This window comes from Aotus nancymaae, unplaced genomic scaffold (genome assembly GCF_030222135.1).
Source record: "Aotus nancymaae isolate 86718 unplaced genomic scaffold, 86718_ANA_hifiasm-v0.15.2.pri h1tg000025l, whole genome shotgun sequence".
NCBI classification, from domain to species: Eukaryota; Metazoa; Chordata; class Mammalia; order Primates; family Aotidae; genus Aotus; species Aotus nancymaae.
Genome location: NW_026988438.1, coordinates 800,117 through 825,460, shown reverse-complemented (window position 1 = coordinate 825,460; position 25,344 = coordinate 800,117). Strand labels below are relative to the sequence as shown.

At 36.7% G+C, this 25,344-nt stretch overlaps 1 protein-coding gene across 12 annotated transcripts in view; it reads left to right on the top strand.

Moving 5' to 3' along the window:
* HDAC9 (histone deacetylase 9) overlaps positions 1 to 25,344 on the top strand; it is a 919,102-nt gene that overhangs the window by 819,404 nt on the left and 74,354 nt on the right. The window contains exon 24 of one of the 12 annotated variants that reach the window (XM_064380328.1): positions 16,300 to 16,828. The exons of the other annotated variants lie outside the window; for them this stretch is intronic. Within the exon in view, the coding sequence (XP_064236398.1) occupies positions 16,300 to 16,301 (2 nt within the window). The 3' untranslated portion in view covers positions 16,302 to 16,828. Of the gene's footprint in view, positions 1 to 16,299; positions 16,829 to 25,344 lie in introns of those variants that run through there. 12 annotated transcript variants of the gene reach the window in all.

Sequence of the window (25,344 nt, the reverse complement as noted above, 5' to 3'; positions counted from 1 at the left end):
AATTAACATATCTCAAATTGTTTAAAAAATCTTTTTTTTCCAAAGGCCTTTATTTGTCTACATTGCTGACGTTAGGGAAAAGAAAAGCTAGGTTTGATATTTCAACTGCATCAACTGAACACGTAATATAGTGGAGACTTTACAACTGTTTGTTTCTGGTAAGCCTGTTTGTTATTATTACCAGTCAACTAGGAGAATCCAACGCCTGTTGGGAATCCCACCCCCAACAAATGAATCTCTGTGATTATGGAGAGTGACCAAATTAACCACATAATTGCTACACTTATCCTCATTGTATAGTGTGGGTATTTTAGCATGTATAAATATGGCCATGAACCAACTATATTTCAACCATCTTGGTTCATTTTAACCATTTCCTGAACATCTAATCGGATTGTTTTTATAACCTATCTTATTTAATCATTAAAGTTGTTTCCATATATCAGTCTAGTATTTTTAATTTAATCTTTTAAATGTTTGCATCTGCATATATACATTTCTATTCTACAGCATTTAACAAGCAGCTTTCTTTTTTATTTCTCCCAAAGGTACGTCATATTATTATTTTATGCCAGATTCAATTTAGTCACACGCTTTGACCTTACCTACTGTATTTTCTTCTACCCTTTCAATAACCTTGTAAAGTGGCGGAGAAAATGTTACACATAAAATTGCCCTGAAATGTATGGAAACAGCTTCAGTCACAACTGCACTGTGCTATACAGTAAAGCTACCCTCACAGGTAATTGCTGCTGGAGGCTGAAGCCTCTAGAATGAATCGCAGGGAGAATATACCCCACCCCAAACTGTCTTCCTTTAAGGATGACTGAACAGTGAAATTTCTGCCCTGCTTGGGAAAATGCGCTAATGCTGCTTTTTCTTACAATTTGAAAACGTTTTATTGGCTTTAAGAATTTGTTTAATCAAATCCTAGTGAAGGTTTTTTCTCACTCCTGGGGTCGTTTAGTAAAATATGGATTAGGGCAAAGCCCTCTAATGTGTCCTTAGGAGAGTCATCATGGTGAGATCTGTGGAGGGATAGGGGAATGAACAGGCTCCAGAAGATTGCTTTTAGCCAAAAAAGAAGGAGAAAAATGAGGCTTTGGCAGGAATGACTCTCTGTGCTTGAAACAAAACTATGAAAGAAAAGTATGTCAGTAAAAAAGATTTCCCCAAAGATTCGTTTGGAATAGAATTTTCAATATAATGAAGATAAAGTGGTTTTGAGAATCCCCTCTAACAATATTTTTTTTCTAATAAAATTGCCTATGAACAACTGAAACAATTGACAAGGGCAGGGGGAAATAATTAAATTATGCTTATCTCAGGAGACATCTTGTTAGATTTCCTAAAATATAATTATTTAGCTATGTAATTGAAATAGCACATAAACAAAGAACACTTTTGATTTTAAAATCTGAGGATGGAAAAGGTTGGGAAAAAGAATTTTCACACTATTTATAAGTGAAATATGCCTCTAGCTTACATATATAAGTTTTCTGATTCTAGGAATCTGTGCAGTCTTGTTCCTTTGAGTGTTTTGTAATGAGTATGATCATCTATAATAATAGCACTTATTTACATATGGTATTGTACTAAGGGGTAAGCAAAACAAATTATGCAGAGCTATTCCCTGCCTGGTAGGAAAACTCAGTCTGATACAATATAACATGATACACAGTTATTTAGGGGAATATAAACAAATATATTCAGCAATTTTCTTGCATGAGCAATTTGAAAACAATTTTACATGTTCGGGTCAGAGAATATGTGTTTTGATCAGAGTTGGAGAAAGGAGGTGCTTTGAGAATTAATGGAATTTCAGCCTGATGGTTAATTATAGCAAGGGCCGTGGGACTAAACAAACCTACGTTTGGGTCCTGACTGGGCCCTTCTTAGCAGTAACATGACTTTAGGCAAGTTGTTAATTTTTTTAAATCCCAGTTTTCTCATTTGTAAAACATAGACAACAACTGCATTTTATTCATAGTTCATGTAAAATACTTGCGTGGCGCCTGAGCTGTGGTAAGTGTTAGACTGAAATCAGGCAATCGGTAATAAGCCTTTCAAGTTTTAACCCATTTTCATCTATTTTGACCTCTTTATCACATATCCTTCCTCTTGCCAATCTTTCGAATAGACATCCAGTGGCATTTCCTCTATTCCACGTTCTGAGGCCATCCCTAGGGTTTCTGTTTTTAGTTTCCTTAATTTTCTTTTTTACCATTGTTTCACTGGCAGGCAGCTTGTGACCTGAAAAGATGAGTTTTCATACCATTGCAGAAAATGTTGACAGCTTTCTTATCTTTGTGTCAGCTGTTTACTCCCATTTACATCTTGGTGTCTTTCTGACAGACACTCTCATTTATTCTACCTTCATCCTAAAGTGACCCCTGATGAAATGGAGCTTCAGTTCGACTCCCGAGATCTCTTCTCTCTTTCCTTGTCAGTCACCATTAGTCGAGAATGTACCATTTGGCTCACTCTGGCTCCGGATCTTTGTAGTCACATATGCTGCTCGCTCTCTATTCTATCAATCTGGAGTCACTTTAATGTTCCAAATGGAATTGGAGCCAGATACCTCATATTCTGTTCACCTCCACATGACCCTTACACAACTGGAAACGAATCTAGGATCAGAATAATGCTGGCTACGATTGAGAACAGAGATTCTGATGGATGTCTGTAGTTTCGATAGTTATAATTACAATACACACAATTCCTGTCCTTCCCAAAACACCCAACAGTTGGAACAAGCACAAACTTTAGTATGCCTTGGATTAAAAATAGGTATTTTCCCAATTTCTTTTAAGTAAAATTTACTTTCTACTTTAGTGACAAGTATGAATTTACTGAAATAGTAAGGTTTTCTGCTTTATATGTTCATGCAATAAAAGTACAAGATAATTATAAGAGACACATTCTTCTTCACAGTCCAACCATGTTAGAAAAGGAGGATAAAATTCAATGCAACTAACTGGCGAAAGAATTTACAGCGTAGCTATAATGGTCAGTGTGCTGTGTTGCCGCTGCAATGATAAAGTGTATGTGACGTAAGACGTGCTCTTAAATCTCGTAAAAGTTAAAATCTATATGTGGAAGTATGTAGCAGGAGTGAATTTGTTATAAAATATTTAGATCCATAAAATATTGCACTGGCCTATTTATTATCTCACTTTCTTGTTAGATCCTCAACCTAAATTAATGAGGAAACCTCTCCCCTCCCCATTTTTTTTTTTTAATGAGGTTTTTCTTTTTCTATTTTTTTTCTTTTTTTTTTTGAGATGAAATCTTGCTCAATTGCCCAGGCTGGAGTGCAGTGGTGGGATCTCCACTCACTGCAGCCTCTACCTCCAGGGTTCAAGGGATTCTACTGCCTTAGCCTCCTGAGTAGCAGGGACTATAGTCACAAGCCACCATGTGTGGCTAATTTTTGTTTGTTTGGCAGAGACGGGGTTTCACCATGTTGGCCAGGTTGGTCTCGAAACCTTGGCCTCAAGTGATCCTCCTGCCTTGGCCTCTCAAAGTGCTGGGATTACAGGTGTGAGCCACCGTGCCGGGCCCTGCGTCCCCATTTCTTGTTAACCACTCATGACACTATCAGAACCTCTCTTCTTGCTCACTTCTCTTTTTGCTGCTGTAAGCTGTGGCCTTGCCTTATAACTCTTACTAGCCTGCAGGCACTTGAAGGTTTAATAAGGCATTTTATACAGAGTGGTTGTACCTTAAGACCTTGTTGTCCCTTAGAAGCTAGATCAGCTAAATTCAAAGCTTCTTTATGTAGATTTTTGAAAGTTCATTTTTCTAAGATCGTACAAGTGAGATGGTGAGGACAGTGTGATATTTATAGTTTCTTGAATGTTGTGGCTCTGTGTGCCTGCTTCCTCTTAATAACTTTATTTTAAAGATTATTGCCGGCCGGGCGCGGTGGCTCAAGCCTGTAATCCCAGCACTTTGGGAGGCCGAGGCGGGTGGATCCCGAGGTCAAGAGATCGAGACCATCCTGGTCAACATGGTGAAACCCCGTCTCTACTAATACAAAAAATTAGCTGGGCACGGTGGCGCGTGCCTGTAATCCCAGCTACTCAGGAGGCTGAGGCAGGAGAATTGCCTGAACCCAGGAGGCGGAGGTTGCGGTGAGCCGAGATCGCGCCATTGCACTCCAGCCTGGGTAACAAGAGCGAAACTCCGTCTCAAAAAAAAAAAAAAAAAAAAAAAAAAAGATTATTGCCACAGCTCAACAGTGCCATTTCTACCTTGCGTAATATCAGTGCTAATATAAAAGTAAACCCTTTAAAAATGTTTTCATGAAGAAGCAAATCTGCAGGTTTCTGTGTGTGAAAGCATTTATTGTGTGCAGGGAAGTTGAAGGGATTTCCATCCCAGATGAGACAGAAATGGAACATTCCAATTTCTAGAAGTATTTCAGCCATCTGTGCATTTTAAACTACAACCTCTTGACATATTACTTAGCACTTAGACTCCTTCCTTCACCCCATCCTCAAGTTTTATAGTTATTTCTAATGCAGAATAGTTCTTTCTTTTTCTCTCTTTTCCTTCCTCCTTTCCTTCCTTCTTTCCTTCCTCCCTTCCTCCCTCTCCCTTCCTTCCTTCTTTTCTCTTCCTTTCCTTTCCTCTTTCCTGTCCCCGCTCCCCTCTCCCTCTCCTCTTTCCCCTCTCACCCTCCCCTTTCCCCTCTCCTCTTCCCCTCCCTTCTCCCCTCTTCCCTCTCCCCTCCCCTCTGCTCCTTTTTCTTTGTCTCATTTACCCATAACATCTTGTTCTAATTCTTCACTTCTAAATGTCTTTTTATTTTTTATTTTTCTTTCTTGAAACGGAGTCTCACTCTATCACCCAGGCAAGCTGGAGTGCAGTGGTGCAATCTCAACTCACTGCAACCTCCGCCTCCCAGGTTCAAGTGAGTCTCCTGCCTCAGCCTCCCAAGTAGCTGAGATTACAGGCACCTGCCACCATGCCCAGCTAATTTTTGTATTTTTAGTAGGGATGGGTTTTCACCATGTTGGGCAAGCTGGTCTCAAACTCTTGACCTCAGGTGATCCACCTGCCTTGGCCTCCCAAAGTGCTGGGAATACAGGCGTGAGCCATGGTGCCAAATGTCTTTTTCTAAATACATATATAAATGTCTTTTTCTAAATACAGATGGTTCCTCTGCCCAGAAACATTTTGAGTTATTAAGATAGTATAGTTTTATGCCCTGCTTCAAATGCATGAAATAGTGAAGTAGAGTTTGTAGAGGATCTTCAGGGGTACATGTAATTTACCTATGGTGGGGAAAATGATGGTGAAGAGATTTAGAGGATGCAATAGTGGCAGAGGAAGCCCAGTTTGTTTGCTCCTTCGCAGCTCCAGAAAATGTACAGCAGGGATTCTGAAGACCTTGTTTGAGGGCCTCCTACAGTTAGATTCAACTAACCTGAGCAGTCTTGTTTAAAATGCAGATTCCTTCTCTTCACAGCCAGAGATTACAGTCCACCTGTTCTGTATTCAGTATACACACAATCAGTTTTGAGGACCACTGACAAAGGAATGTAATAACAGCTAATACGACCATGAGTACACTGCACTTTTCATAAGGTTTTTAAGCCCTGGAAAGCCCTAATTTAAACCCGTGATTATCCAGAAACTCCTGTGCTGGAGACACAACAGTTTGAAAGCATACTTCGGGAAAGAGAAAACCCAGGATGGGAGGAAGATCTCTTCACATTAGGAGCAGCCTCACAAGAAAAGAAAAAACTAGCTCCCTGTGCATTGAAACCACAAGGAAGCCTATAGAAACCTGCTGCATTTAAACCCAAATGGTCTTGAGAGCAGGGATCTGTCCTGCAAGATGTCGTCCCAGGCCACACATAGAAAGGTGCATTTTTTCTTTATGATTCTCTTTGAATGGGAAACAGTTAAGTTCAATGTAGAAAAGAAGGGCAATTCTTACATAAATCATTGGAATTCTATGATTTGAAAAATGTTTCCCAAGAGATAGAGAACAATGCCCAGAACAACTGTTAAACACATTTGTCACTAGATGAGCTAGAATGGTAATTCTAAATTACTTAATTCATAAGTAGTGAAGTTTTGTTTACAATCACTTTTTAAAGAGGGACACACCATAAGATGATATGATGCATGTTAAGATTATTTTGCCTAGCTTTATTCCTTAGTGCTTATGTAAGAATTCCCTACAGATTTTGTGATGTCATATTATTCGACAAGCAAAATTTGACAAAAGGTCAAAGGAAGGACCACAGGCCTTTGGAGCTATAGCTAGGTAATTCCTTAGGCAAAGGTGGACCTCAAATTCTTTGTATTATACCACCAATAATGCACAATTCTGGAAAGAAAACAAAAATCCCCAAAGGGCAAACTCAAGACAGCATGAGCCCTTCTCACAGTTTACTCTTGGTAGCTTGGTAGGATAGTGACATATTGATAGAATAGTAACAACTTGAGAGTAATTCTTAGAATGTATGGTAATTTGTAGCGTTATCCAGATGCAGAAGTTTGAAAGGGAGCAACTCCCCTACAATTGGATCTGACTAAATTTGCACCTCTGATCTCATCATAGTGTATTTTATTGTGTACTCATACTATGCATATATAGTATATTTAGCCATGTTTACAGTGCTTTTTTCCAGGGTAGGATATATTATTCCAAAGTAAAAGCCATAATTTATTATACTGCCTCTTACTATATAGGAGAAAAACACTTTATACGGACCATTTTTTTTTTTTTTTTGAGACGGAGTTTCTCTCTTGTTACCCAGGCTGGAGTGCAATGGCGCGATCTTGGCTCACTGCAACCTCCGCCTCCTGGGTTCAGGCAATTCTCTTGCCTCAGTCTCCTGAGTAGCTGGGATTACAGGCACGTGCCACCATGCCCAGCTAATTTTTTGTATTTTTAATAGAGACGGGGTTTCACCATGTTGACCAGGATGGTCTCAATCTCTTGACCTCGTGATCCACCCGCCTCAGCCTCCCAAAGTGCTGGGATTACAGGCGTGAGCCACCGCACCTGGCCTTATACGGACCATTTTTAAATGTCAAATTGAATAGTTAGTACTTCCCAAATTATGTATATTCTTTAAAAATATTAATATTCTAGAAATAAGCATAATATAGAAGCTCACAGCCACATCAGTTATAGTGCCTTTACATATTCAGAGCTTAATTTTTTTATTCTTAGTACTCATTTAAAAAAATTTTAATTGACACATAATTTTACATGGTCACGACCTGGTACAGAGTAATATTTCAATACATCTAGACAGTGTGTAATGATTAAATCAGTGTGTGATGATTAAATTCACGTATCTATCACCTCAAGCGCTTATCATTTCTTTGTGATGGGAACTTTCAAAATCTTCTCTTCTAGCTATTTGAAAACAGAATAAATTGTTGTTAACCATAGTCGCCCTACAGTGTTGTAGAAACACTAGAATGCATTTATCCTATCTACCTGTAATTTTGTATCTATTTACCAACCTTTTCCTATCTCCCCCTCTTTCCACTTACTTCCCAACCTCCAGTAAACACTTTTCTGCTCTCTACTTCCATGACATAAACTCTTTTGGCTTCCACATGTAACTGAGATTGTGTGATATTTATTCTTTTGTGCCAACCTGGATTATTTTACTTAACATAATATTCTCTAGGCTCATCTAGAGCCACAAATGACAACAAAAATATTTCATTCTTTTTTAATGGCTGTATGAGAGTCCATTGTGTATTTATACCACATTTTCTCTATTCATTCATCTGTTGATGAACACATAGGTTGATTCCATATCTTGGCTATTGTGAATAGAACTGCAATAAATACAAAAGTACAGATATTCCCTGAACAACACTGATTTCCTTCCTTTAGCTATACACTCAGCGGTGAGATGGCTGGATCTTATGATCATTCCATTTTTGGCTTTTTAGGACCCTCCATACTGTTTTCCAAATGTACTAATTTACATTTCCATGAACAGTGTATAAAGAGTTCATTTGTCTCTACATCCTCACCAGCACTGGTTATTTTTTGCCTTTTTGATAATAGCCATTCTACCTGGGGTGAGATGATATCTCATTGTGGTTTGACTTGCATTTTCCTGATGATTAGGGAGGTTGAGAATTTTGTTATATGCCTGTTAGCCATTTGTATGTCTTCTTTTGAGAAATGTCTATTCTGATCAACTGTCCATTTTTAAATCAGATTATTTGGTTTTACTTTGCTGTCGAGTTGTTTGAGTTCCTTGTATACATATTCTGGATACCAATTTCTTATATGAATAGTTTGCAGACATTGTCTTCTATTCGCCAAGTTGTCTTTTCACTCTGTTGATTGTTTTCTTTGCTCTGCAGCTTTCTAGCAGGACATAAACCCATTGCTTTATTTTTGCTTTTGTTGCCTCTCTCTTTGAAGCCTTATCCATAAAGTCCTTGCCCAACCCAGTGTCCCAAACCATTTCCCCTATGTTTACTTCTAGTAGTTTCATAGTTTTGGATGTTCCATTTAAGTAATCCATTTTGAGTTGAATTTCACATATGGTGATAGATAGGAATCTATTGTCATTGTTCTTCACATGGATATTCAGTTTTCCCAGTACTGTTTATTTATTTGTTTAACTTTAGATTCTTGACATACATGAGCAGGTTCATTGCATGAATATACTGCATGATGTGGAGACTGTCCCTTCCCCAATGTATGTTCTTGCTACTTCTATCAAAAATCAGTTGACTGTATATATGTGAGTTTATTTCTAGGTCCTCTATTCTGTTCCAGTGATCTATGTGTCTGTTTTTATACCAGTGCCGTGATGTGTTGGTTACTATAGGTTTGTAGTATATTTTGAAGTCAGGTAGTGTGATGCTTTTAGCTTTCTTTTTTTGTGGGGCTTTTTGCTCAGGACTTTTTGGCTGTTTGGGGTATTTTGTAGTTTCATACAAATTTTAGGATTTTTTCATTTGTGCAGAGAATGACATTTCTTTCTAGATGATCTGCCCAGTGCTGAGAGTAGGGTGTTGAAGTCCCCAACTATTGTATGGGAATCTCTCTCTCTCTCAACATCTTTACATTAACTTGACAGGTATTGCATTGAGTCTGTAGATTGCTTTGGGTAACAAGGCTATTTTAACAACATTAATTCATCCAATTCATAAATACAGAATGTCTTTCCAACTTTTGTGTCCTCTTCAACTAATTTCATCAGTGTTTTATAGTTGTCATCATAGAAATCTTTGACCTTCTTGGTTAAATATATTCTCATATATTTTTTGTAGCTATTGTATATTGGATTGCTTTCTTGATTTCTTTTTCAGATATCTGATTATTGGTGTATAGAAGTATTACTGATTTTTTGTATGTTGATTTTATATTTTGTAACTTTACTGAATTCATTTGTCAATTTGAGGAATTCTTTGATGGAGTCTTTGTGTCTTTATATGTGATTATATTATCTGCAGACAGGGTGTTTGATTTCTCCTTTCCCATGTGAATGCCTTTTATGTTATTCTCTTGCCTGATTGCTCTGACTAGGACTTCTACTAAGTTGAATAAAAATGATGAAAGTCAGCATCCTTGTCTCATTCCAGTTCTTACAGGAAAAGTTTCGGTATTCAATATGATGTTGGCTGTGGGTTCAAATGCTCTTTCTGTGTCTATTGTGATGATCATATGGCTTTCATCTTTCATTCTGTTGATGTGATGTATCATAACTATTGTTTTGCCTAAGTTGAACCATCTTTGCCTCCATGATCACTTGATCATGGTGGATAATCTTTTTAATGTGTGTTTGTATTCATTTTGCTTGTATTATTTGATAATTTTTTTGCATCTATATTCATTGTGGGTTTGAGCCTATATTTTCTTTTTTTTTTTTTTCTTTAGACAGAGTTTTGCTCTTGTTGCCCAGGTTGGAGTGCAATGGTGCTATCTCGGCTCACTGCAACCTCCACCTCCCAGGTGCAAGCGATTCTCCTGCCTCAGGTTCCCGAGTAGCTGGGATTACAGGCATGCACCACCATGCCCAGGTAATTTTGTGTTTTTAGTAGAGGTGGGATTTTTCCATGTTGGTCAGGCTGGTCTTGAACTCCTGACCTCAGGTGATCCACCCACCTCAGCCTCTCAAAGTGTTATCATTACAGGCGTGAGCCACCACGCCCAGCTGCCTATAGTTTTCTTATTTTGTTTTGTCCTTATTTGGTTTTATTATCAGGGTAATATTGGCCTCACAGCATGAGTTTGGAAGAATTTTCTCTCCTTTAATATCTTGGAATAGTTTGAGAAGACTTGGTGTTATTTCTTCTTTCAATATTTGTTAGAATTCAGCCTTGAAGACATTTAGTTCTTGGTTTCTCTTGGTTGGGAAACTTTTTATTACTGATTCTATCTTGTTATTTGTTATTAGTCTGTTCAGGTTTTTTTTTTTTTTGTCTGGTTTAATCGTGGTAGGATGTATGTATCCAGAAATGTATCTGTTTCCTCTGTGTTTTCTAATTTGTTGGTTTGTACCTGTGGTTGTTGCATAGTTGTATAGTTGGTGTCAGTTGTAATGTCCTGTTGTTGAATAGACATATAGTTGGCGTCAGTTGTAATGTCTTCCTCATTTCTGATTTTGTTTCTTTGGATCTCATCTCTTTTGTTCTTAGTCTAGCTAATTGTTTGTTAATTTTGTTTATCTTTTATTTTAAAAACTTTTGATTTTATTCATCCTTTGTATTTTTTGGTCTCTATTTTGTTCATTTCTTCTCCGAAACATTATTTCTTCCCTTTTACTAATTTGGGGTTTGGTTTGCTTTTGCTATTCTAGTTTTATTGTAATCCATTGTTAGGTTGTTTATGCAAAATCTATAGTTCATTGCTGTGAACTGCCCTCTTACTACTGTTTTTGCTGTGTCCCATGGGTTTTGGGTACTGATTTTCTGTTTTCATTTGTTCCAATAATTTTTTGAATTTCTTTCTTAAATTCTTCGTTGACCCATTGGTCTTCAGGAGCATGTCGTTTAATATCCATGTATTTGTACAGTTTCCAAAATTCCTCTTCTTTGTGATTTCTAATTTTATTCCATTGTGGTCAGAAAAGATACCTGATATAATTTCAATTTTTTAAAATCTGTTGAGGCTTGTTTTGTAGCCTATTATGTGATCTATTCCATAGAATGTTCCATGTACTGATGAGAAGAATGTATATTCTGCAGCTATCAGATAAAATAGTCTTTAAATGTCTTCTAGGTCTAGTGTAGTTTCAATCTAATATTTCTGTGTGGATTTTCTATCTAGATAATCTGTTCACTGCTGAGAGTGGGGTATCGAATTCCCTAACTATTTTTATATTGGGATCTATCTCTCCCGTTACATATAATGATACTTGCTTTATATAGCTGGGCGCTCCAGTGTTAGGTATTTACCATCATTAAATATTCTTGCTCAGTTGGTCTTAGTATCAGTATATAGTGACCAGTACCGTAGATGAGTGAGCATTAGGAAGCGATTTCCTCTCATATATTCACTTTTCTAAGCTGTGAAAATGAACATAAAAACCTATACCCCTAAATTTTTATGAGAATAAAATGAGATAATATTTTAAAACTGTAGAAAACTATATAAGTATCCAGTAAGTGAGTATGAGTTATTAGTATTAAATTTTCTTCTTTATCAGTAAGAAACATTTGAAAATATGATATGCATTGAATTAACATTTTCTCCAAAAATTGCCCTAATTCAGTTGTTCTCGAATAGAGATGATTTTGCTTTCCTAGAGATTATTTGGCAACACCTAGAGATACTGTGGTTGCCACAACTTGAAGGCCCCAGCAGAATCCAGTGAGTAGTGCCCAAGGGTATTGATGAACATTCTGTAGTACACTGGATGGTTCTCCATAGCAAAGCATTGTCTGCTCTGAAATCTCAATAGTATGGAAATTAAGAAATATTGGTCACATTTTAATTTTAAAAAACAAAAATGATACAATTGTTAATTACATAAATTTCAAGAGTTACTCTAATAACAAAAATTAGAATAATCCTCTATTATTTAGAGGTTGGGATAAGACTATCCCAACCTCTAAATTTTTTTAAATCTATGGAAGTTTTGAGCTATAGGTATTATAATTTTACCAAGAACATGCTCATGTACCTTGAAAATTATGTTCTGCTAGAGCTTAAATAATGTGTTTAGTAATTTACTGCACTACAAATAATACTAATCTTAACTATTAGAAAACTAAAAAGTTTTCAGTGAAAACATTGCAATTTGGTTGTAGCACATACAAATGGATATTTTCTCTGCTTAAAAACTTTCTATTTCTCTTTTCTGTCAGAGAGGAATCTAGCATTTTTTAGTATTAGACCAAAGGCTGTATAAGGATATATAAATAATGCAATCTTTTCAACACGTGGCTAATTTCCACAGTTAGACTTTCTCCAGTTCTTATCCAAATCTCTTCCACATCCTTTCTGGATAAAAAGAACTTAATTTGCCATGTCTAAAATCTGTTTGCATTCAAGACAATCACTCATGTCAGAATAATAGAATTTAAACTACTTGATGCAGAAATGTTTTTCATTTATAGATGGACACTGTTGTCAAAATAGAATGAGAGGATGTTTGGCAATCCATCTGATGATTATTTAATACTTAAGGAATCAGGCTACTTGACATACTTGGTACCTCCCTTCTAGACACTTACAGTCCAAAATTCTACGGTAATGACATAGCAATACAGAATTGGTTCCACCCACCTTTAAACAAATAATATGCATAATTTTCTTTCGGTTTCATTTGGACCCCATGTGCCTGACCCTGTGCCAGAAAATAAGAGGAATCTTATACCAACCTTCTAATTAATATTGACATCACAGCATATGTAAGTTTTCATTAAAGCTTTGAGAGGTGGTTCAGTAGATGTGAAAATGCAGTTTTATTCTAGGCAGAAAAGAAGTGAAAACCTTTACTAAAAGATGGGAATTTTAAAAAGTAATCAATATATTGACCAGCAGTGAATGGATTAAATAACAGCATGAAGTTAAGGATGAAATATCCAAGATTAAATATAAATACACATTATAAATTGTAAATTAGCTGTTTGAATAATTCTGGCACAGAAGACAATTAGTAATTTGCAGGTAAATGTTTAAAAAGTAGCTCTTAAAAAAAAAACCAAAAAACCAAAACCAAGAAAAATATCCATACTACTATGGTCTGAATGTTTGTGTCCTCTCAAGATTGAAACCTTATCACCTATGTTATAATGTTAGGAGGTGGGGCTTTTGAGAGCTAATTAGGTCATGAGAGTGACAGAGCCCTAAATAGATGGGATTAGTGCCCTCAATAAAGAGACCACGGAGAGCTGTCTTGCCCCTCCCATCATGTGAGGACATGGTGACAGTGTGCTGTTTGCACCAGAAAGTGGGCCTTCCTTCAACAGATACTGAATCTGCATCCTCATTTTCTCTGCTTGATCTTGAACTTCCCACCCTCCAGAAATGTGAGGAATATATCTGTGTTGTCTGTAAGCTACCCAGTTTTTGGTATTTTGTTATGGCAGCCCAGACAGACTAAGACGTCCACCTGGCTATTCATTCCTTTCAGGCTTCCAATGTGGAATTCGCTAACACAGTTGAGACAAGACTTGCAACAGCAATTCATAATCAAGTTTTTCAGTTCCATCCATACAATAGACATAAATAACCCAAGGAACATAAATAATAGTAAATATAGTAAAATAATTCAGAAATAATGAATGTGTGGTACATAATGGCTTCATTTCTAATATAATTTTTAAATGGTAAGTTTATATAATTTAACATTTATAATGGCTGTGTTTAAATCAGGCTTACAAAATTTCTGAAAATTTAGCTGTTAGTTCTCCCAAGCCAGTATGAGCTGGCTTTAGTACACCATTGATGGGAATAGTTATTTCAATTCCCCACTTAACTTTGATGTACTGAGTTGGAACTTGACGTAAAGGATGACTAATCATGACTGCAAGTGTATTGGAGTCAATACATTGGATGAGAAACATAATTTTTGAAATTTTGACTATTAAGGATACAGCAGAAAAGAAACTCTGAAATAAAAGTTGCACTATAGAACTGTATTTGGAAAAAGTATAAATATTAGAATACTTTACATAATAAAACCAAGAAGAGATTATAGGAAAAAAAGTAGAATGAGAAACATGATTTTGGGACTAAGAAACTTGTAGCTTGTTTGTGGGTATTGAGATTTAAAAGGGATTGTTGGATTACAGAATTCTTGTGTATCTTGTTCAAATAAAGATATATAACCACTGATTGACAACAGTAAATCAGTTTGTATGCATTTGTGCATTAGTCTGTGTGTGTGGGAAATTCGTGTTTTTAAATCTGGCATCTGTCAGGCCATATTTGCCCAGTTTTTATTAAGGATCCTAAAAGATCTTCTATAAAGATCTTTGTAAGTAGAGCATGAAAACCAAGTAGACATTTTCTTTAGATTGCCTGAAAATTTAAGGTACATTTTTGTCTTTATGCCAAGAGAACTGGTTACTTTAAAGAGCTAAGCCCTATATTGCTATGGCTTTTATTAAAAAGATTCCATTTACTGTATTGCTCTGGACTTTCTTGTTCCTTTCTTGTTTTCAGAAAACCACAAGAAACTATTTTTTTTAGTTGAATAAAATAAAAGTAGAATGCCTCACTTTGGAGAGGGAAAGAATAGCTAAGGTTGAGCTTAAAGGAAAAAATTACAAAAAAAACTATGCACCACAATGAAGCTTTGAACATGAAGCCTTGAACAAATGAAATAATGACAATTTGTAAGTCAGGAGTCCAGAAGTTCTGTTTTATGATTATGTTGATGTTTAATTTCTTTATATCTTTTTACCATTGTTAAAAAAAAAAAAAAGCAGTCAGAACTTCAAAGGGACCCCGCATGTGTTCTGAATCAGGGTTTCAGAGCTGATGTCTGACAGCCCAGAAATTAAAACGAAATAAATATGCTGTTTTAACTCCTATATTTTTTTCCAATAACAACGACAACAAAATCACTTTTTCTCTATTTACAGTTTTTTCTTTGTTAACTTTAAAATTGTGTTCCTTTGGATATTTTCTCATTTACCAATTATGGGACTGAACCCTCAGAGTACAGAGTTCCTGTAGACTTCAGAGGGAATTTCAGGAAACTAGAGTAGATGTTAAGGCTTCGCATCAGCCTTTGTGACTTTTTCTGTGCATTAAAACAGACCCTCCCCCACCCTGTGCTGGGAAAAAAAAAAAAAAAAAACGGGAAAAGACAAAGAACCTTAGTCGTTAGGCCATGCCCAAACACCTGCATTTGACTGTTCTTGCATTTTCTTGGGATGACGGAAGCAGACATCTCCAAAGAACAAAGTAAAGGCTCAGGGATGGTTTGTGTTTGAAAGTGCACTAGCGTGAATGTGAAATGTCAGTCACTAGCCAGAAATTTGGCAGCCATTTCTTGGAGTATTGAAGAGAGTAATTAGAGTTTGACCCACAGATCTCTGTTATGTGGGGGTGGAGATGAATCATTGACTAATGTAGAATCATAAATGCAAAGGTACTTTGACATCATCTGCAACAATTTCTTAGTTTTACAAATGAGAAAGTGAGAGCACTGTGTCTCAGGGTGGCAAAATGTTTTGCTCAAAATAATACAGTTAATAAAGTGGTGTAAAATTTTGACTATATTTTGTGGATAATGAGACAGAAAGCAGCTATTGGGCTTCATAGAGAAACTATGGAAACTTGAGGTAGAAGCTGTTGAGCTTCAGAGAGGAAAACAGGCTCATAAACACTTTGGATTGAGGCACAGCATTCTACCTGCCCATCAGCCATTACTCTGAAACACCTCTGCCTTCCTCATTTGATCAGTGTTCACAAACAACCAAAAAGTGTAGATAAACAGAAGCCAGGAGCAAAGGACTTGCTGACCATGGCTTCGCAAAGAAAAGAAGAGAAAAGTAAAGCTACTCTGCCAAGATCGTAAGTTTAATGGGCTTGGGTTCTTTCTTTTCTCTCCCACGATGCCATCTCAGCAGACTGCACATCTGGCCTGCAGAGCATCCTAGAATGTTTATTTCCGGAACCTAAGAGGCTTTGCTAAGTATTTCTGGGGAGGAGTCCACGTTTTATTGATGTTAAAATACATTCTGAGAGTATATTGTGCTCAAACAGAGAGGATACACTTCAGTTTGCATATGCTCTTAGAAGTTCTGTGAATGTTTGTGGTAGAGAGAAAATAGTAAACGTGAGCTGAAATGCTTTCAAAGCTGGCAAATATGAAATCTTATGTTTCTTAGGAAAGAGCACAGAAAAAGTCCGAGCACTGATATCTCTGCTGAGACACTGTCATGGTGTTTGCAGTCAGTCATGAGGAAGAACTCAGGATCAAACATGGGCACTGCACAATTGAAGCATCCCCCTGGACCTCTGGACATGAATTTGAGAAAAACTGATGCTGTTGTTTTCAGTAAATGCTACTGTGTTTATTAGCCGATGTGCCAAGAATTAGGATATTGAACTACTCTTTCAAAATCTCACAAATAAATTGAAAACAGAGAAGACATGCTTATATGAAAAAAAAGACAGTATCTCATTGTGCAAATACTGCAAGCAAAAGGTGTAGTGATCAGAGACACTTATCTGAATGTTGTGGTGGGGGCAGCAGAGTTGCTCTTGTGTGATGAGTTAGACATAGATGAGAGGAGGAGGAAAAGCAGATGGAAAGGACACGAGTGAAGAGATCACATTTGTTCTCCAGCAACCATTTGCTGCTTTTAATGTGTCCTTGCATTTGGCAAAGTAAATAAATGCATTTTTTTTGATGTATTCATCTTAATCTTGGGTATTATTATCCCCAATTTACTGAAGAAGAAATAGAGATTCACAAAAATATGTCTGAGATGACACTGATGACAGTGAGAGGGATGAAATTCAGGATCCAAAGTCTATGCTCTCATTAATACATGCTCCAGAAAGAAAGCCTATTTTGTGCAGTCATTTTGACAATAATGGTGTATTGGGGCCCTGATCACCAAACTGTGGAGTTTAAGCTCATTTGTCTTGAGTAGTTTGAGATAGAGTGTCATTAGCATTGATAGACATTAAGGTTTCACAATCTTGATTACCTATTGGCCAAAGTAGGGACATCAGGAGGAAAAACTGAGGATGATGGATAATGGATTATATTTAAGCACATGCAATTTAAATCAAGTGGATGTGCAAAGAAATGCTTTTCTGGCAATTTCTGATTGGAGATAAGGGCTAGAAAAGGAGAGTAGGAAGAGTAGGAGATTTCGGTCTTTGGTTTGGTGATAATGGATATAACTGTGACAGTGAAAGCATTCACTGAGGGACCATGTTTGCAAAGGGAGAGTGGAGTGCTGAGGCCATAGTCTCTCAGGAGTACTTAACGCTTCTCAGGTGGAAGGAGGTAGAGGAGTTGGCAGCTTGACCTGGGGGAAAGGAGGAGAAAGGGGGAAATCCAAGAATGTGATGGCACTTGGCCAGGTGAGAGGAGTGTTTCATAAAGCAAGGGAGATAAAACTATTAATAACAGAATATTATTAAAGAAATATTTTATATAGTGCACTTAATATATAATATTTATAGCTTTTCCTACTTAGGTTAAGAATAGACTTAAGCATTTTAGACTTTTTGCAGGTGATCATTAAAAGTTGCCCCTAAGTTAAGCCACCAAATCACACAGTCTTACTACCTTTTCACGTTTATTGTCTGTCTCTCCTCCGCTAAAAGGTTCATATACTCTTGGATAATGCATTCACATACAGTTTGACTGCATAGCCCTACAAATGGTGCTGCCTCTATTGTTTTCAACAGAAAACAATGAACCTGGTTTTCCTTGTTCCAAAGAAACTGTTTTTAGTACTAGTTAAATGATGGCAGTAGAATTAATGTGAGTTCTCCTGTTTAAAAACTTGGTTTTAATCCTAGGGGCCTGAACAATTGTTTTCTGTTAAGAGTCACGGCCTCTCATATTTAGTTCTCTGGTTTGTTCAATATAGCCCAAGTTGCTTTTGTTTAGTAATATTACATGTTTCAGATCCTCTATGCAAATCGAACCTCTGCCCCCTTTTTTTATTGTACTTTATGTTCTAGGGTACATGTGCAGATCATGCGGGGTTGTTGCATAAGTACATACATGGCAAGGTGGTTTGCTGCCTCTATTCCCCCATCATCTATATTTGGCATTTCTCCCCATGTTATCCCTCCCCACCCTCCCCACCCCCAGCTGTCCCTCCCCTAGTCCTCCCCCATCCAACTGACCCCAGTATGTGATGCTTCCCTCCCTGTGTCCACATGTTCTCATCGTTCAACACCTGCCAATGAGTGAGAACATGCGGTGTTTGATTTTCTGTTCTTGTGTCAGTTTGCTGAGAATGATGGTTTCCAGATTAATCAAGTCCCTACAAAGGACACAGACTCACTGTTTTTTATGTCTGCGTAGTATTCCATGGTGTATATTGCCATATTTTCTTTGTCCAGTCTATCATTGATGGGCATTCGGATTGGTTCCAAGTCTTTGCTATTGTACACAGTACCTCAGTGAACATCCGAGTGTATGTGTCTTTTTAGTAGAACAATTTATAATTCTTTCGTTATATACCCAGTAATGGGACTGCTGGGTCAAATGGAATTTCTATTTCTAGATCCTTGAGGAATTGCCACACTGTCTTCCACAATGGTTGAACTAATTTATACTCCCACCAACAATGCAAAAATGTTCCTATTTCTCCACATCCTCTCCAGCATCTGTTGTCTCCAGATTTTTTAATGATCACCATTCTAACTGGTGTGAGATGATATCTCAATGTGGTTTTGATTTGCATTTATCTAATGACCAGTGATAATGAGCATTTTTTCATATGTTTGTTGGCCTCATGTATGTCTTCTTTTGAGAAGTGTCTGTTAATATCCTTCACCCACTTTTGAATGGGGTTGTTTGTTTTTTTCTTGTAAATCTGTTTTAGTTCTTTGTAGATTCTGGATATTAGCCCTTTGTCAGATGGGTAGATTGCAAAAATTTTTTCCCGTTCTGTTGCTTGCTGGTTTACTCTAATGATTGTTTCTTTTGCTGTACAGAAGCTCTGAAGTTTAATTAGATCCCATTTGTCTATTTTGGCTTTTGTTGCCATTGCTTTTGGTGTTTTAGTCATGAAGTCCTTGTCTATGCCTATGTCCTGGATGGTTTTGCCTAGGTTTTCTTCTAGGGTTTTTATTGTGTTAGGTCTTACGTTTAAATCTTTAATCCATCTGGAGTTAATTTTAGTGTAAGGTGACAGGAAGGGGTCCAGTTTCTGCTTTCACGAACCAGTAAGTCTGGAAGAAATGGATAAATTCCTGGACACTTGCACTCTCCCAAGACTAAACCAGGAAGAAGTTGAAACCCTAAATAGACCAATAACAAGGGCTGAAGTTGAGGCAGTAATTAATAGCCTACTAACCAAAACCAGTCCAGGTCCAGACGAGTTTACAGCTGAATTCTATCAGATGTACCAATAGGAGCTGATACCATTTCTTCTGAAACTATTCCAAACAAAACAAAAAGAGGGAATCCTCCCTGACTCATTTTGTGAGACCAACATCATCCTGATATCAAAACCTGGCAGAGACACAACTAAAAAGGAAAACTTCAGACCGATATCCATTATGAACATTGATGTAAAAATCTTCAATAAAATACTGGTAAACTGAATGCAACAGCACATCAAAAAGCTTATCCATCACAGTCAAGTAGGCTTCATCCCAGGGATGCAAGGCTGGTTCGACATATCCAAGTCTATAAACATAATCCACCACATAAACAGAACCAAAAACAAAAACCACATGATCATCTCAACTGAAGCAGAGAAGGCCTTCAACAAAATTCAACAGCCCTTTATGCTAAAAACCCTCAGTAAACTAGGTATAATGTAATGTATCTCAAAATAATAACAGCTATTTATGACAAACCCACAGCCAATATCATACTGAACGGGCAAAAACTGGAAGCATTCCCTTTGAAGTCAGGCATGAGACAAGGTTGCCCTCTCTCACCACTCCTATTCAGTATAGTATTGGAAGTTCTAGGAAAGGAGGAAGTCAAATTGTCTCTATTTGCAGATGACATGATTGTATATTTAGAAGACCCCATCATCTCAGCCCAAAATCTCCTGAAACTGATAAGCAACTTCAGCAAAGTCTCAGGATACAAAATCAAGTGCAGAAATCACAAGCATTCCTGTACAGCAATAACAGACTAACAAAAAGCCAAATCAAGAATGAACTGCCATTCACAATTGCTACAAAGAGAATAAAATACCTAGGAATACAACTAACAAGGAACTAAAGGACCTCTTCAAGGAGAACTACAAACCACTGCTCAACGAAATAAGAGAGGACACAAACAGATGGAGAAACATCCATGTTCATGGTTAGGAAGAATCAATATCGTGAAAATGGCCGTACTGCCCAAAGTAATTTACAGATTCAATGGTGTCCCCATCAAGCTACCAATGTGGAGAAATCCATTTTAAACTTCATATGGAACCAAAAGAGAGCCAGCATAGCCAAGACAATCGTAAGCAAAAAGAACAAAGCGGGAGGCATCACACTACTGGACATCAAACTATACTACAAGGCTACAGTAATCAAAACAGCATGGTACCGGTACCAAAACAGAGATATAGACCAATGGAACAGAACAGAGGCCTCGGAGGCAACACAACATATCTACAACCATCCGATCTTTGACAAACCTGACAAAAACAAGCAATGGGGAAAGGATTCCCTGTTTAATAAGTGGTGTTGGGAAAACTGGCTAGCAATGTGCAGAAAACCTCTGCCCTTTTAAGTTGTTGGTAATAAAGAGGTAAGTACAACATAGAAAACTTTTTTTCAATAAATGCTTGAGCTAATCAGTAATAAGCCACAACTAATGTAAAGGCCTAATTATAAAGAATAGCCAGTGTACTTCAAAGAAAATTGATAATTATTAGAAACACAAAGTCAGAAAGGCACTTACATGTGTGTCATTTTGCAAATTATCATTTCCAAGGAGTTGCCCCTTATCATGATACCTAAACTATTTATTTGCTGTTTTTGGAAGGTTTTCTTCATGTTGACATTTAACTCTTTATAAGTCATCAAAAAGCTAACCAATACGGTGGTAAGCAGTTTTGTGTTAAATGTGAGTACATAGTTTCCTTTAGGACTATATTTTGTGAGAGCCAGGATACAATTCCATTTGAGAAATCTTCCTAGAGAAGAAAAATTGTTGTACCTTTCTAGAATTAACAAGCAGTCATATAAGTCTTACAGTGTTGATACTTTTCTATGAGTTTTACAAGTATTTTCATTTAATGTTGAGATGTTTGTCTCCCAGATCTAAAGCTACCTGATAAAAACAACCCATTGACGTAAATTCATTGTTTCAAAGAAGATTTCACAGGATTAGAGGGAAGAAGAAAAGAGAACTAGAACAGGAAGTTGGGATGCAGGGGAGAAGTAAAAGGCCAGGATGAAATGCCACCTCCCACACAATTTGATGGAAGTCTAAACCTGGAGTAACAATGTATTCTATTATTTATCTTGTTGATAAATCAAAACTGGACCTGTTTTTTGTTTCTGTTTTGGTAGGTAGGCTTAAGTTGTTGCCTACTACAAAGTTATAAAAGTTGCCAAAGGATCAACTGAAATTACACAGCTAGAAGGAAGCCTTCCAAGATTTTGTAGTCAGATGACCTTCAAACCTCATTCCAGGTAGAAGGACCTCAGTGAGAAACTCAAACCTCAATAGAGGAACTTACTTTAAATGCAGAGATTTAGATTCAAACTTGGTCTGGGATGAGGCTTATGAATCTGCATTTTAACAAACACTCAGGTGATTCTGACTAACTAGAGTTTAACCCCACTTTAAGAAATATGATTTAATCTAACACATATATTTGACTCTTAGAGAAACAAAGCCCAGAGATGGGAATTGTCAGGTTCAGTTATTCAGTAGGTTATAGAACCTGAGCTAGATTTAGTTGCTAATATCATTTGTAATTATTGTTTCATATTATCCAAATTCAGAATCATTGGTGCCACCCTGGCTCTGTTGCTGATTCTTCACAAAGTATGTTAGATAATTTTCCTAAGAAGTTAATACTTTTATGGTAATAAAAATCAACAAATGCCTAGACCTCTTTGAGCAGCTGGAAGAGAACACCTGGGTATCTCCTAAGATAAGTAATGTCTCTTCAGTGAATTTGTCTGCAGTTGGAAATTATTATGATGAGTTACACAACTCTTTTGACACATAGTGATAGTGATAAAAGCTTTATTCCCTTAATAGTCACTTTGAATTTCTTTTGTCCCCCATTATTAATTAGGTAATTCTGAACACCCAGTTGCTATGTTTTCTGAAGCTATAACACTTGTGATTGGGATAAGTGAAATGCTGATGGTCCCACTTTAATAAAGTTTTACATTTTTAGTCTTACAGATCTGTCCACTAATATCCAGATTCTGAAATTTTAACTATTTTTGAAAAATCTGAACTCACAGTCTATGGGTAGTCTATTCCAGCTATAGACCCGACAGCTGCAGATCTCTAGTGTATTTCAGCTAGATTCCCAGCCTAATGCATCTTTGAGCTTCTTTGGTTTGAAAAGTAGTTGCCTAATCTCATTACAGACCCTTGTTGAAAGATATCCATGACCTCCCAGTTCAAATGATTCTAAAATGGCCAGCATTGTGCTTTTTCATTTATTCTGGTACATACCCAGCTATTCCCTAAAGTCCTAGCAACTCCCCATTGTGAATCTGTCCTCTGCTTACCTCACTTTCTTATCATTCAGTTCCACAATCTTGTCATCTTCTTTTAGATCCCCTAAGTGTCTTGAAGTGTTTGACCTAAAATGTCACCACCTTTCCTGAAATATTGTCTTTACCATTATGAAGGTTTTATAGCATTTTATATAAGTTGGATATTGGGCCTCAATCACAAATAAACTATGCCTTAAGATGCAAGACCTCTGGCATAATCGAGGGAAGACTCCCTTTTCATGTCCCACACCTCCAAGTTTTGAAAGTAGGAAAACCATGCAAGATAAAAACCATGATGCAATATGCTATGGCATATTTAATGTTCTTCCCCAAAGAATGATAGTTATATGGAAATATTTCAAGGAAATTTGAGACTGTCTTTATTTTCTTTGAATAATTTTTTTAATGGTAGGTGGGAATAGACTAAAACAAAACAAAACCACTGTGATAAATATTTGAAAAGAAACCCTCATTTTATCCATATTGGCAGGTTGAATCATGGCATCTGTAGAGATGGTGTAGGATTTGGCCAAGTTTGTACTGCAGATATTCTGCTCTGGTGTTGGAGAGTTGCCTGCTTTAAAAAAAGAAGGGGGAAAAAACTACCCTAACTATTCTGTTGGGCTTATTAGATTCTTACGAAGTTTGCTAAATTTTCTGCTTTCTTTTGCAAATATTCTTTAAGAATTTCAATTAAATGGTGATTTATTTAAAAAATCCCAATAACAAATATGTAATAGAAGCTTATGTGTCATGGAATTCTTAATCTTTAACAAATACATTTAGAGCCATTTCATGTTTATTTAACATACAATTGCTGTCTAATTTAATCTAAATTAAATGATTGCTTGAAACCTATAATTTGAGGGTTCCTGAACCTCAACTTATGGCAGGAAAAATAAGAATTCAACAGTTTTGCCCAGAAGGTAGATACTCATCTTTTAAAATCAGGTATTTTGGTCTTGGAATTAAAAACCCAGGTCATTTGGCATATGCAATTCCAGGGAATGTTTTTGGCAATGAGACGTGTCTCTGTTTTCCTTAGAAGGCAATAATTTGTTTATCTAGCATTTAGCAAACCTGTGTAATTTAGCTGATACTTGTCTAGCACATAAACAGAGGAATTATCATCTGTTTATGAAGAATAGACACATTGATATTCAATAGTAATTTTTTTTTGTTTTTTGTTTTAAAGACCAGATAACTTACTGTGTGTCAGGTACTATGCTAGCTGAAAATATCAATTCATAAAAAGCAATTAGGTATGAAGTAACCATGAGAATTAGTATGGCAAATCAGTGCATAAGCTTTTTGGCAATGGTCAGTTATAAGTGTTGCCGTGCCCATGATAACCTAAGTTGAATTTGGGGAGTACTGCCGTGAATTAATGCTATACTCAAGTTAAAATGCAAGCCTAGATACAAAGGTTAGTTTGAAAAGGAATTAGTTTTTTGAGGGGGTGATGTATTTCCTTTTCAAACTGAAAAATAGCAAAAAAATTGAAGTAGCTATTTCTTTTTCTGAGAATCAGTTTTAAATAATGTAAGTTATAGCTTGAGGAAGAAGAATGGGTTATAGTCATTAACATTTGAGGATTACTTTTCAGTGATTGGCACTGTGATTGTAGTACTAATACATTAAATTTGCACTTCAGTATTACTTAGATTTAGCCACAGAACTGCGGTTTGGATGACAGGTACCAAGGTCAACTGACCCAACCTCTTATCTGAACTTGGTCATTGATTGACCTTTTCTGCTTGGGCAAGTTAATTTTCTTATTACTTGGACAGTTGTGTGATGAATAAATGAGATAATGCATTTCACACACTTAGCATGGGTGACTGGTTACATTAGCTCTCACTGGGAAAAGGGTAGTGAACACCTTTGCTTGGCTCATAACTGTGTCTTCATTGCCAGCACAGTTCCTTGGTCACATAGTAGCTTCTCAACAGGTATCTCTTAAATGAATGGATCTGCCACAATTATTTTTGGAGTCCTCTTGAAGACACGGTGTTTTGGTTTTACCCTGTGTAAAGCTGAATCAGTGAAGTTTTGTATAAGTTAATTTTTTTTAGTTAAATAAGTCTTTTTTCCATAGACCTACATAAGAAAGAGTTTGTGGCCAGAAAGACTTGAGACTTTTTCATTTGGTGTATTGTATTTATTTGGACTTGAACTTCTTCCCCCGACGTCTCTCACTCCTCACCCTCATCTTTGATCATGATTTTCCACTTATTTGTCTTTTTAAAATCATTCATAAAAAAGGAAAATAGATATTTTATAGCAGTTATATCACAAAAGCATAACGTTTTTCATGTTTTACTTTTTTTTCTTAATTTTTCCTCAAGAAATTGCTCCCGAGTATCACTGTGGGCCCTGAATTTTTTAAAAGTTGGGTATTATGGTTAAGAGCATGGACTCCAAAGCCAGAAATTTAAAACCCTGCTTCTGCTGTTTTATCTTGGACAAACTTCTCTGTGTTTGATTTCTCATCTCTAAAATGAGAATAATGGTAATACCTCTTCCTTAACTTT